The sequence below is a fragment of the Heloderma suspectum genome, chromosome 4 (assembly GCF_057233095.1).
Source record: "Heloderma suspectum isolate Gila_16-S chromosome 4, 16-S_ref, whole genome shotgun sequence".
NCBI classification, from domain to species: Eukaryota; Metazoa; Chordata; class Lepidosauria; order Squamata; family Helodermatidae; genus Heloderma; species Heloderma suspectum.
The window spans coordinates 184,792,287-184,810,354 of record NC_139461.1 but is presented as its reverse complement, the minus strand read 5'-3'; the positions used below and the strand labels follow the sequence as shown (position 1 = coordinate 184,810,354).

The following is an 18,068-nucleotide window of genomic DNA, read 5'->3' as shown; positions in this document are numbered from 1 at the left end:
GGTGGATGCGGCGGATGTGGCGGCGGCTCCGGCGGATTCGGCGGCAGTGGGTACGGCAGCGGTGGAGGGTGAGGCAGAGGTGGGTCTGGCAGGTGTGGCAGCAGTGGGTGCAGCGGGTGCAGTGGCGGCAGGTGCAGCGGGTGCGGTGGCGGTGGCAGCTGGTCTCCTGGCTGGCCGCGGCTGGGCCCAGCGTACACAAATGTACGTAGCCACCACCATTTGTGTTCGCTATTTTTAGCTGGTTTAGCCTACATAAATATTTACGTAAGCTAGAATGGCAAAAAATAGCGAACGCAAATGGCGGCCGCTGTAGCTGCTGCCATTTGCATACGTGTTTTTTTTTACTTTGCCGTGATAGGCTACATAAATATTTATGTAGCCTATCACAGTTAAGTACAGGGATGCAAACGGTGGCGGCTATGTCCACTGCCATTTGCGTCCCTGCTGCCCAGCAGCCGGATGTCCGGCTGCGGGCGGAGCCAGCCGGCGGCTCTGCGGAATCCCCGCGGACCGGAGCCAGCTGGGCAGGACTCTGGTGGGAAGGATGGAGCCCCTCCCCCCCGTCGAGGATTCTGGGGGGAAGGACGGAGCTCCTCCCCCTCCATCGCGAAGCAGATCTGCAAAACGGTAAGTGACTTTCATACATCCCTAGCAGTAATCCAGATGAGAAGTTATCAGAGCATGGATAACTGTAGCTAGGCTATCTCTGTCCAGATAAGGGCATAGTTGGTATACCAGCCTAAGTTGATAAAAAGTGCTCCATGCCACTGAGTTCACCTGTGCCTCAAGTGACAGTTCTGGATCCAAGAGCACCCCCAAACTATGAACGTGATCCTTTAGGGGGAGTGCAACCCCCTCCAGAACAGGTTGAATATCACCTAGCCGGGCAGACAAACCACCCACTAACTGTACCTCCATCTTGTCTGGATTGAGTTTCAGTTTATTGGCCCTCATCCAGTCCATTTCCATGCCCAGGCACTGATTCAGAACAGCCACTGCCTCACCTGGGTTTGATGAGAAAGAGAGGTAGAGCTGGGTGTCATCCGCATATTGATGGCACCTCAGCCCACACCTCCGGATAACCTCCCCAGCAGTTTCATGTAAATGTTAAACAGCATGGGGGATGAAATAGGGCCCTGTGGAACCCCACGGCATAATTGCCATGGCACAGAGCAATAATCCCCCAGCACAACCTTCTGGAATCGGCCATCCAAGTAGGAGCAGAACCACTGCAGTGCAATGCTTCCAACTCCCAACCCAGACAACCTATCCAGAAGGATACCATGGTCGATGGTATTGAAAGCCACTGAGAGGTCCAGGAGAATCAACAGGGTTGCACTCTCCCTGTCCCTCTTCCAGGAGAAGTCATCCTACAGGGCGACCAAGGCAGTTTTCATTCCAAAACCAGGCCTGAAGCCTGATTGAAATGGATGTAGATGATCTGTTTCATTCAAGAGTGCCTGGAGTTGTCCTGCAACCACCCGCTCAAGCACCTTGCCCAGGAAGGGGATGTTGGCCACTGGCCTATAATTGTTAACATCCTCTGGGTCCAGGTTAGGCTTTTTCAGGAGTGGTCTGATTACTGCCTCTTTTAAAGTGGCCAGCACCACTCCTTCTCTCATGAAGGAATTTACAACCTCCTGGACCCAGCCAGACATCCCCTCCTTGTTTGATTTAATAAGCCATGAAGGGCAAGGGTCAAGCATACAAGTGGTTGATCGGACTTGGCCAAGCACCTTGTCCACATCCTCAGACCTCAATAACTGAAACTCATCCAATAAAACTGGACCAGACAGTGCTCTGAATGTCTCTACCAATGGAACTGCATTATTCTAGCTGTCTCCCCCCTTGCTTCATTGCCCTCAGCTCGGGTGTATACCAAGGAGCTGGCCCAGCTCTGCTCAGAGGGAGAGGGCGCTTGGGCACGATTGTGTCAACAGCCTGAGTCATCTCTGCATTCCACAGAGTGACCTGGGCTTTGACAGGAGCACCAGCCATACCAGCAGGAAAATCCCCCAGAGCCCTCTGGAATCTATTAGCCTCCAGGGGTGGACCATTTTAATAGGTCCCCCACCCTTGCAGAGAGGGAAGGCTGCCAAGAGTCTAAACCTCAACATGAAGTGATCTGACCATGACAAAGGGTCCTTCACTTTCAGATCACCATCCTCCTGCCCAGTCGAGAAAACCAGATCAAGCATGTGTCCTTTCATATGTGTTGGGCCGATGACATGCTGGGACAGCCCCATGGTTGTTATGGTGGCCATGAAGTCCTGAGCTTCTCCGGATACAATGGCCTTGGCATGGAAGTTGAGATCCCCCAGGACCATCACCCTAGGGGTCCTCAACACCAAGTCTGAGACCACCTCTGTCAGCTCAGGCAGGGAGTCTGATGGGCAGCGGGGTGGGTGGTACACCAACAGAATCTCTAATCTGTCCTGGGTACCCAACACAAGGTAGAAGCACTCAGGATCTGCACTTGAATGAGCAGGAAGCCTAGAGTGGGAGATTGAATTCCTATAGACCACGGCAACCCCCCCCCACTCCCTGACCCTCGAGTCGGTGTTGGTGCTGCACTGAGTACCCAGGAGGGCACAGCTGGGAGAGAGTGACCTCTCCCAGTTCCTCCACCCAGGTCTCAGTAATACATATCAGGTCAGCCCCCTCATGCACCACCAAATCATGGATGAGGGAGATTTTATTTTGGACTGACCTGGCATTCAGCAGCAGCACCACCAGACTTGAGGGCAGACTGGTAAGGCCACCAGGAACCATCTGGTTGGGGGAAGAACCAGAAGAGGGGATAGTAATAAGATGTCTAGCCCCTCTTCTCCTCAGCTGACCTGTAGGGATGTCAGACAATTCCACCAAGGACTCCAGTGAGGCCAGATTCCTTAGAATCCGGCCCCCTAGAATCAGTGGCGGAACAGCCTCCCCCGCCGCCACCCTGCGGAATCCCCCCAGCATGGAACCTAACTGGTGGCGGATGAAGCAGCTCCAGCGGTGGCTCCTCCGGCTGATCTCCCGGCCGCTACCGGGCTGCTGCAGCCGCAAATGGCTGCTGCGGCCACCAATTGCATCCCTGTCTTTTGCCATGATAGGCTATGTAAATACTTATGTATTTAGGCTACATAAGTATTTACGTAGCTATTTGCGTTGCCCTTATTTTCGCTGTAGTCTACCTAAATCTTTACGTAGACTACAGCGACTAAATAAGGAAAGCGAATGGCAGCTCCCTATGGGGGCCGCCATTAGCGTACGCGCTTTTTTTTTTTTAAAAGTCACCCGTGATAGGCTACGTGACGATTAACGTAGCCTATCATGGCTGACTTTGCAGATCTAGCCATGATAGGCTACGTTAATCGTCACGTAGCCTATCACGGGGGCGTTTTTTTTTAAAAAAAACAACCATGGAGTTCGCGGCCAGGCGAGGCAGGAAGCCTCCTCCCCGGCCTGAATTTCGGCCGGGCGAGGCAGGAAGCCTCCCCCCCGGCCTGAATTTCGGCCGGGGCGAGGCAGGAAGCCTCCCCCCCGGCCTGAACTTTGCGGGGGGAGCCGCGAAGCGCCTCCCCCCCACCACGAACAAGCTTCGACGAAAGGTAAGTGCCTTTCGTCCACCCCTACTCATAATACATTCTAGGATCTCTTGCTTCTGCCTGTCACAAGGGAAGGTCAGTGAAGATGGACACTGATTAAGCTCTTTTGTGTGGAAGCTGGTCTTCCTTGACTGAGCTTTTCATGGAGGAACACCAGAAAAGTTTCCAAAGACCTCCGTGTTGTCCAAGACCACATTTGAAAATCAGTGCCATGTCTGAATATGCAAGTCATGTAATATTGTGCCCTAATTAAAATGACTGTCATAGCTAAAATTGCAAGAATATTTGAAGACTCTGAAGGTTGGCAGGATGCTTCATTTAATATTACCACCTAGGCAGTACAGAGAATTGTGATGTTTCCACAGGTCTCTGGCTTGTCAACATTCATATAAACTCACTGGAGTTCCTTGCCCCATGTGTCCCTGCATAGTTTCAAAGGCATAAAGTTGACGAAGCCAGATGTAGCGCTCTCCATTGGAACTACAGTCAGCCCGACATCAGGGGTGGGCAAGTTCTGCTGGACCAGGGACCAATTTCCAGCCCCAGAAACCGGGGTGGGGGTCTGCACCCTCCCTGGAATCGCCACTGCTACACTGCCAATTTTGTTGAAAACACGCCACAGCATGGTGGCAGTGGGGGAAGAAATGCCACTTTTCCTTCCATAATAAGGCACACGGGCAGCACGCACCTCATCTTAAAGGAAAATCATACCTTTTTTTCCCCTGCTACCAAATTTCAGCCACAAATTCAGTGGTGAAGCAGCAGGGCAGTGTGGGCCAGAAAACTGGTCAGGAAAAGCCACATGTAGCCCACGGGGTGTGCATTGCCCAGCCCTGCCATGTCCTTCGAATGGAAGGACATTTTCTTACCTCTGCATGATGGTGGCTGGGACCACTCCATATCATTACATGTAGGGGTGTACAAAACCTTCTTACCTTTCATTCCCTGGGGGGGGGGTTGGGGGGAGGCTATCTGGTCCTCCCCCCTGGAATCCTCCCTGGCTGGATCCACTCCGCGGTGAGTCCGCGGAGCCACCAGCTGGGGCTGGCCATTGCTGGACTTCCGGCCATGCCCGGTCTCCAGATGCGAATGGCGTCTGGCCTAGCAGATGCCATTTGCATCCCTTCCCCTTTCCGTGATAGGCTACATAAAGCATTACATAGCCTATCACGGAAGGGGAAGAGACGCAAATGGCGTCAGCTAGGCCGGATGCCATTCGCATCTGAAGACCGGCAGCGGATGGACCTGGCCAGGTCAGACTTTGTGGGGTGGTGGGGTAGGGTGGTCCGTTCCCCCATGGACTCTGGAGGGGCTGGATTCTTAGAATCTGCCCCCCCGGAATCCATGGCTGAATTCTCTGCCATCCCTAATTACATGTTGCAGAATTCAATCCACTGATGGCGAAACCTGCGTGACGGTGATACATCACACTTTCACCAGGAAGGTACTTCCTCTGGGTTCTGTTTAGGACCTCACCATTTTCAACTGCAGGGGGGGGGGGTTCCACACCTTAAATCTGGAAAACGGGTGATATAGCATGTTTTCAGTGAATAACATCACTTCCATCGTCTTTCATGTCTATAATAGCTCTCCCCCTTCTTCAGTTGGTAGGAAGGTCCAGGAGCAGCCACTACAGAATCAGTTTACTTTGGGGGGTGCGGAGCTAGGGGCTTACAATGCTTTTGCGATATCCATTTATTTACAAATGTATGCCCAGAGGATGGGAGCATACACAGGTACCTAGACACACAATGCTTCCTCTGTGGAACAGAACATAGGATGAGCCTACTGTAGCAAAATCCTAAGAGGGATTACCCAGATGTAAGTTCCAGGGAGTTCAGTGGGACTTATGCCAATTAAAGTGCGCAGTGATAGTTTGCATTCCTTAGCTAACTCTGAAGTCCTAACATGCTGGACAGAGTATCCCTTGTGACAAGCAGACGGTCTCCTCCTCATTCGCCCGCTATTATTTACTAAGCAGACATGCCTGATGCAGTGCCCTGGTGCTGTGGGTCTCCCTGCCCAGGGCAGCCCATGAAACAGAGTGCTGGAGGGGAACTCGCAACAGAATAGCTCCATTCAGAGACTCCGGTTATGCATCCAAGGATGGCGTGTGTAGGGTGAGGGTGGCGGCTCCTATCCTCCTCTGCCCATGTTCACCGGATGGCTGAACACAGCCCAAGTGCATGCAGCAAAATCTATACAGTTCTAGTGACATTCAGGAGCCTGAGTCTTGGCAGGGCTCCTGATTGCACGGTCATAGCACTCTTGCACATACAGCTGCGTGGGGGGGGGGGGCTCCGTTCAGGATTAGCAAAAATCAGGCCCCCTGTCTTCTGAAAGCGGAATCGCTTTCTGTTAGCGCAAAGCCTGCACGGGATACAACCCGTCATTTCAAAATTGAGACTTAACCCTCTGCCACTGAAATCAGTAGGATATAAAAGTACTTCACTTTGGATGGAATGATAGATTAGTACTATTTATCTTAGTAATCGTAGTAGATTTTAGGCTTATAGATCCCGAAGGCTCTAGTCTAGTCTGAGAACAAAATCGTAGGCACGTGCTTAATAGAATGGGATGCTTGAGGAATGCAGTCGTTGCAGATTCCAATGTAAATTGATGCACTCCACACCTCCCGGGATAATGTGAGGATGGGATTTTTGTTATCCACCCAGCTTTTGCACTTCCCAAATGTAGCAACATAGTTCTCGGCTCAAAAACCATATTAAAGAAGTCATTAAATGTTTCTTTTGAGAGAGAATATGTTCAGAAATATGTATTCTGAAAGATACATATAAAATAAGTATTTAAATGTGAATTTTTATGCAGAATGTCTTTAAAAACTATGTAGATGACTGTGGAGATGGGACAGAATGAATTTATGGAAGAACACTTGCAATGGGGTCTCATATTGGAAACTGCCTGATTTGTCCCTTCCTGTCGTAATTTGCAACTTAGAATAGTTCCAGTGGTATGCCATTTTTGTCATATTGTCATTTGTATTTTTATCTTGATGTGCCATTTCTGAAAATGAAGGCAAAAATAAATGGAATAGCATAGTAATCAATACGGCATGGTGGCGTTTGCCACTTTCCGCCTTCACACAATATGTTTTGTGTCCCATGAAGGAAGAAATGCTCCCTACAGCTCAAGCTTATCCCTTCACCAGTCTCATAGTTTCTCAGCTGAGCTATGTTGATGTAGGGATGTCAGAGAATTTCGCCATGAATCTCGGGGAGGCCGAATGCCAGCGCATTCGGCCCCCCGAAATCGGTGGCGAAACGGTCTGCCCCCCAGCCCCCCCGGGACGGGACTTACCTTGGGCAAATCTCGCTGGTGGCAGCGGCGGCTGAGGCGGCGGCTGAGGCGGCGATTCGGCGGCGGTTCGGTGGTGGAAGCTGCGGCAGCCGGTCTTCTGACCAGCTGCTGCCGCCGCCATTTCCAAGGATTTTTTTTAAAAAAAACGTGATAGGCTACGTAAAGATTTACGTAGTCTATCATGGCTAGTTTTTTAAAAAATACCATGATAGGCTATGTAAATGTTTACGTAGCCTATCACGGCTGAGTTAAAAAAAAAAAGCACGTACGCAAATGGCGGCGCCCATGGGCGCCGCCATTTGCATTCCTTATTTTGGCACGTCTAGTCTACGTAAACATTTACGTAGACTACGGCGAAAATAAGGGAACGCTATTTGCGTTGTCCTTATTTTCGCTGTAGTGTACGTAAATCTTTACGTAGACTACAGCGACCAAATAAGGAACGCGAATGGCGGCTCCCTATGGGGGCCGCCATTAGCCGTACATGCTTTTTTTTTTAAGCCACCTGTGATAGGCTACATGACGATTAACGTAGCCTATCACGGCTGACTTTGCAAATCTAGCCGTGATAGGCTACATTAATCGTTACGTAGCCTATCACAGGGGCGTTTTTTTTTTTTACTTTGCTTGTAATGGCAGCGGCGGCAGCCAGTCAAAAGACCAGCTGCCGCCCCCGCCCCTGATGAAGACCTGCCGAACCACCGCCGGGAGCCGCCGCTGGGAGGGACATTCGTGAAAGGTAAGTCCCATCCGGGGGGGGGGGCGGGGAGCGGGGGGGCAGAGAAGTTCTCCCCGAACAACCTTCGGAGGACCGAATGCGTTGGCGCTTGGCCCCCCGAAGTTTCGGGGAGAAATTCTCATCCATCCCTACGGCTTTCATCTAGATTGGCTAGATGGATCTCTGTCCCATTTTGTGGGCGGACGGCCCTGCCTCACATAATGGATGGACTAAATGTCTGGTTGGTCACTTCCAACTCACTCTTGATTCTGTGAGAAAAGGAAGTTAGCTGGCCCGTATCACTAAACTGTGTAATGAGCATGGAAGAGCTGGGAAATGGGTGAGCTTGAAGATCTCTCTCAATATATACAGTATTCCAAATTAATTTCACTAATTTGCTCTAACTCTGGTCTTCTGTGGTTACCACCACTCACTCACTGGACCAAGCTCAGTAGAGTTAAAATACAATCTATTGTCACACACACATGTACAGGGGATTGCTAATCCCCCTACAGCCACAGCACCTTGAAGGGCTGCAATGTATGCTCTCCAGCCTCTAGGAGGAGCTTTTGGGGGGGCTGGAAAAAAGGAGCAAAAAAACCAACACACCCTTGCACATGCTTAAGTAATTTTGCAGTAATTTGAATTCAAGGTAATATCTTTGAAAACACACTTACCTTCACAATGGGGGACATCATTGCTCCATCCATCTGCCTGACAATCACGATAATTTGTTTGGCTGAGCATCTGATATCTGAGAGGTTTTTAAAAAATTAAATCAAAACATGCTAAAACCACAGTAGAATTACATGTCAAAGGCAAATATGATTTGAAACATGTTGTGACTCTGAGGGCCATTTCTAGAAGAGAAATGCAGCCAAGACAGGGGGACTCTCCAGTAGCATAAGCCCAGGTGCAGGTGAGCACCCCAGCACCAACCCACAACCACTCACGCATATCCCACACAAGAATACAATCTAAATTTGATACTCTAATTTTTTCATCAAGAGAGACTACTTTATATATGAGTTGTACATAACAAACAATCCGGAGAAGGAGAAGGAGAAGAAGAGAGGTTTACCCTTCATCACACCGGTACACAACACGAGCACCAAAGGCAAATTCCTCTCCATAGAGGAGGTCGAAAGAGCCAAACGGCATATCTCCAGGATGTCCACAAGGCTTTTCTGTAAATTGAAAAAGTAACTAGTCATCTAACGTAATACTTAGATCTAGAAAATGGGGTGTTTATGAGGAATACTTACAACTCCTCTCCCTTTTTCTCAAGTAACATGAAGTATAAAGGCATGTGACATCACAGTTCTCTAGAGTTTGATAAAATAGTGGGACTGGAATTCAATTACTCTAGAGCAGGGGAGGCAACTTCAGCGGAGGAGAAGCCATTTTTGCCCCTCTCCCCAACCCTCTCATGTGTCACACTCCTGCCTCTGCCACCAAAGTCGGCAGTGAGAAAAACATTGGTGGTTTGACACTCAGCAGCAAACTGCTATGGGGTGGTAAAAGCACAACATTTCACTTCTTCTCAAGCTGAATTTGGTGGCTACAAAGTGGTAATAAGATCAAATTTAGCTTGAGAACATTTGGTGGTGAAATTTGGCAGCAAAATTTGGCGGCAAGCCATGAATTTCAGCAGTGAAGTGAGACCAGTTGAGGCCACACCAGGGGGCAACAGGAGTTGCATGCAGCAGCGTATTGCCCACCCCTTTTTATCTTCCTTTTCATCTTCCTCTGGAATGAAAAGGGGAGGCAAGAGCAGCATCTTGATGAAGTCTTGGAAGAAGAGCACCCTTTGCGAAGTAGCAAAGGGGCTGTGCTCCAGGGCTAGCCTGCCAGAGCTTAATCACCGCTCAAAGTTGTTTTGAGACTCCTAATTAGGAGAATTCAGGGCTGACATGCTCCAATGTAGTTTATGGATTAAGAAAAAACAACAATATTTGAGGACCCACAAGATCTGTTTGAAGAGAAGGATGGCTACATCAAGGAGGGAAAAAGGAGCAGGATCTCCACCTACCCCCCCCAATACGGTATACCTCCCATAGCAAAGGCTCCGAGAAGCAAAAATACAGAGGAGTTACTTAAAACTTTATCCTTGCAATTTGCTGAACAGGCTAAGAGGCTGGATACAATTCAGAATTCCATCACTGCTAGGGATGGGGGAGAATTTCTTCCTGAAACTTTGGGGGGCCGAGTGCCAGCGCATTCGGCCCCCCGAAATCGGCGGTGAAATTCTCCGCCCCCCCGCCTCCCCCCGGGATGGGACTTACCTTTCACGAATGTCCCTCCCAGCGGCGGGTCCCAGCGGCGGTTCGTCGGGTCTTCATCAGGGGCGGGGGCGACAGCCGGTCTTTCGACCGGCTGCCGCCGCCGCCATTACAAGGAAAGTAAAACAACAACAACAACCCCGTGATAGGCTACATAACGATTAACGTAGCCTATCACAGCTAGATCTCCAAAGTCAGCCGTGATAGGCTACGTTAATTGTCACGTAGCCTATCACGGGTGACTTTGAAAAAAAAAAGCGCGTACGCAAATGGCGGCCCCCATAGGGAGCCGCCATTTGCGTTCCTTATTTGGTCCCTGTAGTCTACGTAAAGATTTACGTAGACTACAGCGAAAATAAGGACAACGCAAATAGCGTTCCCTTATTTTCGCCGTAGTCTACGTAAATGTTTACGTAGACTAGACGTGCCAAAATAAGGAATGCAAATGGCAGTACCCATGGGCGCCGCCATTTGCGTACGCGGGGGTGGTTTTTTTTTTTTTCCGCAGCTGGATAGACGGGGCGCTTCTACCCGGCCTGAATTTCGCCGGCGAGGGATGGGGCGCCTCCCGCCCCACCTGAATTTTGGTCTAGAATTTTGGTAGAATTTTGGTAGAATTTTTGGTATTCTACCAAAATTTTGGTAGAATTTTTAGTCTACGTAAAGATTTACGTAGACTACAGCGAAAATAAGGACAACGCAAATAGCGTTCCCTTATTTTCACCGTAGTCTATGTAAATCTTTACGTAGACTACCGGGACCAAATAAGAAATGCAAATGGTGGCGCCCATGGGCGCTGCCATTTGCGTACGTACTTTTTTTTTTCAAAAGTCACCCGTGATAGGCTACGTAACGATTAATGTAGCCTATCATGGCTGACTTTGGAAATCTAGCTGTGATAGGCTACGTTAATCGTTACGTAGCCTATCACAGGTGTGGGTTTTGTTTTGTTTTTACTTTTTATTTCGCGGCCGGGGAGACGGGGTGCTTCTCCCCGGCCTGAATTTCGGCCAGGTGAGGCGGGGCGCCTCCTCCCTGGCCTGAACATTGGGGGGAGAACCAAAGCGCCTCCCCCCCACCACGAAGCAAGCTGCGGGACCAGGTAAGTCCCTTTTGTACATCCCTATGTTGGACTAGATGAGGGTGAATAAAATGAAGTTCATTCCAGACAAGAAAAAGGTGAGTTGAAAGGCAGATCATAGGATAGGGATACAAACTTGTGTTGAATGGGGTTACACTCCCCTTGAAAATGTAGGTTCTTAGTTTGGATGTACTCCTGGATCTAGGGATGTATGAATCCCCTCAACTGCCATCCGTGGGGGGTCTGCCGGGCGGGGAGGCGATCCGTTCCTCCCCCCCAGAATCCATCCAGGCTGGCTCCGTGTAGAATCTGCAGAGCCGGCCACCAGCTCCGCAGCCATTGCCATGCCGTATCTCTGTCTAAGTCAGTCCCCCGGATGCAAATGGCATAGCGAAGACAATTTGCGGCTGTAACGCTGGTCGATTAGCCTAAATGCAGCCGTAAAGTGCAGGGCATTCACTGAGCATGGGCAGGGGGCAACCAGGCACAGGGGCGCAGCGAACAGGGCTCAGCGGTGCGGGCAGGGGCAGTTCTTCCAGCTTCCCGGACTGAATTGGGTGCCTGTGCCATCCCTACACTATAGGTTAGTCCTGAGTTAAACAACCCACAGTTAACCTACAATTAGTAGTTAGGTTAACTGTGGGTTGTTTAACCCACAGTTAACCTATAGTTTCCAGGTTAGGATGTCACAAGCGGGTTGTTCACGTGTTCAGAGGCACATGTTCAGTTTAAGCATACACATGATCACACCCCAGAGTGTGCACACATGAAGGGGTATATTCAGGTAAAGCTGCACAGACATTAAAAGGAAGTTTCCCTTTGGCGTTAGTTTCTTACTTAGGGATGTCAGAGAATTTTGCCACGAATCTCGGGGAGGCGCATTCGGCCCCCCGAAATCAGTGGCGAAATGGTCTCCCCCCCCCCCCGGACGGGACTTACCTTGGGTGAATATCCCTGGTGGCGGCGGTGGCGGCCGGTCTCCCGAGATTCATGGAGAAATTCTCCGCCATCCCTAAGTCTACGTAAACATTTACATAGACTACGGCGAAAATAAGGGGAACGCAAACAGCATAGGCACTACGTTATTTGCGTTCCCCTTATTTTCACTGTAGTCTACATAAATGTTTACGTAGACTACGGCGAAAATAAGGGGAACACAAATAGTATAGCGCCTACGCTATTTGCGTTCCCCTTATTTTGGCCGTAGTCTATGTAAATGTTTACGTAGAGTAGATGTGCCAAAATAAGGAACGCAAATGGCGGCGCCCATGGGCGCCGCCATTTGCATACGCGCAGTTGTTGTTGTTGTTTTTTACTCAGCCGTGATAGGCTATGTAAACATTTACGTTAGGGATGTACGAAAGTCCCTTACCTGATCCCGAAGCTTCCTTCGCGGTGGGGGGAGGCACTCTGTCCCTCCCCCTGAAATTCTGGCTGGGGGGGAGGCGCCCCGTCCCTCCCCCCCAAAATTCTGGCCGGGGGGGAGGCGCCCCATCCCTCTAGCCGCGACTCCTGCTGTCCTGCCAGGATGCAAATGGTGGCGGCCATAGCCGCCGCAGTTTGCGTCCCTGCAGTCAGCCATGATAGGCTACATAAATGTTTACATAGCCTATCATGGCTGAGTGAAAAAACAAAACAAAAAACCGTGCGTACGCAAATGGCAGCGCCCATGGGCTCCATGTCTAGATTTTCAAATAACACCGTGATAGGCTACGTAAATGTTTACGTAGCCTATGACGGCTGACTTTGGGGGGGGGGTAAAAGCGTGTACGCAAATGGCGGCACCCATGGGCACCACCATTTGCGTTCCTTATTTGGGCATGTGTAGTCTATGTAAACATTTACGTAGACTACGGTGAAAATAAGGGGAACGCTATTTGCGTTCCCATTATTTTCACCGTAGTCTATGTAAATGTTTACGTAGACTACATGTGCCAAAATAAGGAACGCAAATGGGTGTTTTGTTTTGTTTTTTACTCAGCCGTGATAGGCTACGTAAACATTTACGTAGCCTATCACGGTGTTTTTTAAAAATCTACTCGTTATAGGCGACATAAATCTTTACGTAGCCTATCACTTTTTTTTTTTACTTGGAAATGGCGGCAGCGGCAGCTGGTCGGAAGACCGGCTGCTGCAGCCGCCGCCGCTGAACCGCCGCCGAACTGCCGCCAGGGCCGCCGGCGCCAGGGACATTCACACAAGGTAAGTCCCATCCCGGGGGGGGCGGGGGGCAGACTGTTTCTCCACCAATTTCGGGGGGGCGAATGCGCTAGCATTTGGCCTCCCCAAGATTCGTGGAGAAATTCTCTGACATCCCTAATTTATGTAGCCTATCACGGCTGATTGCAGGGACACAACTGGCGGCGGCTATGGCCGCCGTTTGCATTCCTGGCCAGCCAGGATTCACAGCGGGAGGGACCGGGCGCCTCTCCCCCGGCCAGAATTTGGGGGGGAGGGATGGGGCGCTTCCCCCCCAGCCAGAATTTTTGGGGGGAGGGACGGGGCGCCTCCCTCCCGGCCAGAATTTCGGGGGGAGGGACGGAGCGCCCCCCCCACCGCAAATCAAATTTCGGGCAAGGTAAGTGACTTTCTTACATCCCTATATCTTATCACAACACCAAATATCTGGATGTTTCTCAGCACCTCTCGCCTTGTTGCCAGAAGGAGGTCATTGCTTCAATGACACTTACGAAACGAGTCTTTGAAGCAATTATTTTCTCCTGGCAACAACGTGACAAGCTATGCTGTATCTTTTATACTTCCTGAAACAGTTTCCTAAGAGAGGCTTACTCTCCATGGGAGAATTGTGGTAGAAACCTGTAGGTAACTTTCTTCACCTCATTTTTCCTGCACAGTGCCTTTTTAAAACTAAAACACCAATTTCTGTAACTATCGTAAGTATTGTTGTTCAGTCGTTACGTTGTGTCCAACTCTTCGTGACCCCATGGACGATAGCACGCCAGGCCTTCCTGTCCTCCGCTCTCTCCCGGAGCGTCTTCAAGTTCATATTCATTGCATCGGTGATGCTATCTAGCCATCTCATCCTCTGGTGTCCCCTTCTCCTTTTGCCTTCAGTCTTTCCCAGCATCAGGGTCTTTTCCAGGGAGTTTTCTCTTCACAGTAGGTGGCCAAAATATTTGAGCTTCAGCTTCAGTATCTGTCCTTCCAATGAGCAGGGTTGATTTCCTTTAGGATGGACTGATTTGACCTGCTTGCAGTCCAGGGGACTCGTAAGAGTCTATTAACTTATTTTAATGACATATCCTCACTGACTGTTAATCTTAGTGAATGTATAATTTACTTCGATGTATTGCATGTTTATATGTGAAATACATGTTTCAGATATGAAAGAAATGCTTTTAAAATGAATTAAAGAAGCTGTTTTAAAGACTCCTGAAAGTGGGCAAACACTTGCTTAGGGTGCCTGCTTTCCTCTTGAGGGTATTATATAGTACTGATATACAGCACAATCCTATACATGACTACTCAGAAGTAAGTCCCACTGAGTTCAATGGAATTATTCCAAGATAAATGGCCATAGGATTACAGCCATAGTTTAATAAAATGTGTTTCACTCAAAAAGTATATGAGACTGCTTGTTCAATGCAGCTTTCCAACCCCTGCTCATCATTTAGCAACTAAATAGTATCCAAAGAACTTACAGCAACCCTGTAAGGTAGGTTAGGGTTAAAATGGCATGCTTTTCCATGAAGCTATATGGTACTGCTGCTCTGGACCATACACAACAGAGGAGGGCCTTCAACCTTCAGGTGCATCTACTAATATGTATGCTTCTAGACCAAGAAAACGGGGGCTGCAGAGACAAGGGAATTCAAACACCTCTTTTTACGTTCTGGACAAACAGTACCTTCTCTCTGTTCCACCACTATCAGAGGTACATTTGGTGGGAATATGAGACACAGCCTTCTTGGAGAATGCTCCTAAGCTCTGGAACTCCCTACAAGGAAGGCCAGACTAGCTCTATCTGTTATCCTTCCATCAGGAAGCAAATACATTTTTATTTTGGCACCTAAGCTGATCTCCTGCTAATTCTGGTAGTGCTGTTATTTCTTTCTTATTGATGTGACTTCATTTGTCTTTTACCTTTATTTCTGTTTTATTCAATTCAATTTTTATTAGATCTGTTCTTAATTGTTGAGTTTTAATGTTTTAGTTATAACTTTGTTACACTTTTTTCTTTCTTTTATTTGCTGCCTTGAGCACTAGTTTTAGTGGGAGGAAGGGGACAAACAATTAAGAAAGAAAGAAAGAAAGAAAGAAAGAAAGAAAGAAAGAAAGAAAGAAAGAAACAATTGATGGATACAAGACCAGAAAATCACTTGTTGCAAAAATGTCAGTTGTTAAATTTTATGTCCAAATTATAAAACTAACCTGTATTGAGAAGATTAGTCACTATGTCTGCAAATTTGTGACAGAACAACACAGTAATATAAAGGGTGCAGTGTCAGTTATATATGAAATATTGATAACAAGCTGGAGTGGTACCTCTGGAGGTCTTAAAGTGGTCATGGGGGTAAGTATACCAGATGTAGGCTGGGAAGCAATGTTTGCAAAGCATTACTGAGAACGATTTCAACCTCCATAAAAGAATCCACTCTCAGATTAATACATAGCTAGCATTTAACACCAGTAAAGCTACACCACAGTACACATCCTCTCCACACTATTTTGGAGAGGATGTGGGGAATGAGGCATTCTTATTTCACATGTAGTGATCTTGACTCTTTTTAATACCATTTTGGAAGGCAGTACTGGGTCAATATTGGAAAGAACAGGTGAAATCCTATCACAATAACCTTTATTAATCCTTTTATCTACATTTTCAGTTTCAAATATGCTCCACAGAAAACACATTACATTTGTTAGTAGAAGCTACAATGGAGATGGGAAAACATTGGGAAATGTCCTCTGGAGAAACAACTGAAATTAAGTTTTTAAAGATCTGGAGTATTAATCTTGGAAAAACATCAGTGAGTTAGAGGTTCAGCCAAGCTGGATAGGTTTTGGTGATATTGTTCTCATTCATTCGTTTTATCAGCAAAAAACACACACCACCCACTCACATCCCAGACAAGCCATCACACAAACATCACTCTGGAAAGATGCACTAACATGATTAAGAAATAAGGTTATTTCAGCCTTACCCAACCTGCTCCCCTCTAGATGTTTTGAACTACAACTCTTTGCATTCCTGACAGTTGGACATGCTGGACAGAGTTAATGGGGGTTAAAGTCCAAGACATCTGGAAGGCACCAAGTTGGGGAACGCTGGCTCATTTCATGTCACATTTCTGAATTTATAATCCTCTTCTCATTGTTGTTGTTGTTTATTTGGTCAGTCGCTTCTGACTCTTCGTGACTTCATGGACTAGCCCACGTCAGAGCTTCCTGCTGGCTGTCACCACCCCCAGCTCCCCCAACATCAAGTCCATCACCTCCAGAATATCATCCATCCATCTTGCCCTTGGTCGGCCCTCTTCCTTTTGCCTTCCACTTTCCCTAGCATCACAGCATCTTCTCCAGGGTATCCTGTCTTCTCATGATGTGGCCAAACTACTTCAGTTTTGCCTTTAATATCATTCCCTCAAGTGAGCAGCTTTATTTCCTGGAGTATGGACTGGTTTGATCTTCTGGCAGTCCAAGGCACTCTCAGAATTTTCCTCCAGGCAGCACCACAGTTCAAAAGCATCTATCTTCCTTCGCTCAGCCTTCCTTATGGTCCAGCTCTCGCAGCCATAGGCTACTACGGGGAAGACCATTGCTTGAACTATGTGAACCTTTGTTGTCAGTGTGATGTCTCTGCTCTTCACTATTTTATCAAGATTTGTCATCATTACTGTCCTCCCAAGAAGTAAACGTCTTCTGATTTCCTGGCTGCAGTCAGCATCTGCAGTAATCTTTGCACCTAGAAAGACAAAGTCTGTCACTGCCTCCACATTTTCTCCCTCGATTTGCCAGTTATCAATCAAGCTGGTTGCCATAATCTTGGTTTTTTTGAGCTTTAACTGCAACCCAGCTTTTGCACTTTCTTCTTTCACCTTCGTCATGAGGTTCCTCAGCTCCTCCTCGCTTTCAGCCATCAAAGTGGTATCATCTGCATATCAGAGATTGTTAAGGTTTCTTCCAGTGATTTTAACTCCAGCCTTGGCTTTATCATCAAGCCCAGCACGTTGCATGATGTGTTCTGCGTACAGGTTGAATAGGTAGGGTGAGAGCATACAACCCTGTCGTACTCCTTTCCCAATCTTGAACCAGTCCATTTTTCCGTGGTCTGTTCTTACCGTTGCTACCTGGTCGTTATACAGATTCCTCAGGAGGCAGACAAGATGACTTGGTATCCCCATACCACCAAGAACTTGCCACAATTTGTGATGATCCACACAGTCAAAGGCTTTAGAATAGTCAATAAAACAGAAATAGATGTTTTTCTGAAACTCCCTGGCTTTCTCCATTATCCAGCAGATATTGGCAATTTGGTCTCTAGTTCCTCTGCCTTTTCAAAACCCAGCTTGTACATCTGGCAATGCTTGTTCCATGAATTGCTGGAGTCTACCTTGCAAGATCTTGAGCATTACCTTACTGGCATGTGAAATAAGTGCCACTGTTTGATAGTTTGAACATTCTTTGGTGCTTCCCTTTTTTGGTATGGGGATATAAGTTGATCTTTTCCAATCTGTTGGCCATTCTTGTGTTTTCCAAATTTGCTGGCATATGGCATGCATCACCTTGACAGCATCATCTTGCAAGATTTTAAACAGTTCAGCTGGGATACCGTCATCTCCTGCTGCCTTGTTATTAGCAATGCTTCTTAAGGCCCATTCAACCTCACTCTTCAGGATGTCTGGCTCTAGCTCACTGACCACACCGTCAAATCTATCCCTGATATTATAATCCTTCCTATACAGATCTTCCGTATATTCTTGCCACCTTTTCTTGATCTCTTCTGCTTCTGTTAGGTCCTTGACATCTTTGTTTTTCATCATACCCATTTTTGCCTGGAATTTACCTCTGATGTTTCTAATTTTCTGGAAGAGGTCTCTTGTCCTTCCTATTCT

The 18,068-nt window shown here is 48.0% G+C and overlaps 1 protein-coding gene across 1 annotated transcript in view; it reads right to left on the bottom strand.

The window, feature by feature from the left end:
- The window catches only part of LOC146347833 (coagulation factor XIII B chain-like), a 59,248-nt gene that overhangs the window by 9,030 nt on the left and 32,150 nt on the right, over positions 1-18,068 (bottom strand). The window contains exons 8-10 of the mRNA XM_084851623.1: positions 8,711-8,816; positions 8,307-8,383; positions 8,143-8,207 (exon numbers count right to left, since the gene is read on the bottom strand). Coding sequence (XP_084707749.1) covers positions 8,143-8,207; positions 8,307-8,383; positions 8,711-8,816 — 248 coding nt within the window. The remainder of the gene's footprint in view (positions 1-8,142; positions 8,208-8,306; positions 8,384-8,710; positions 8,817-18,068) is intronic.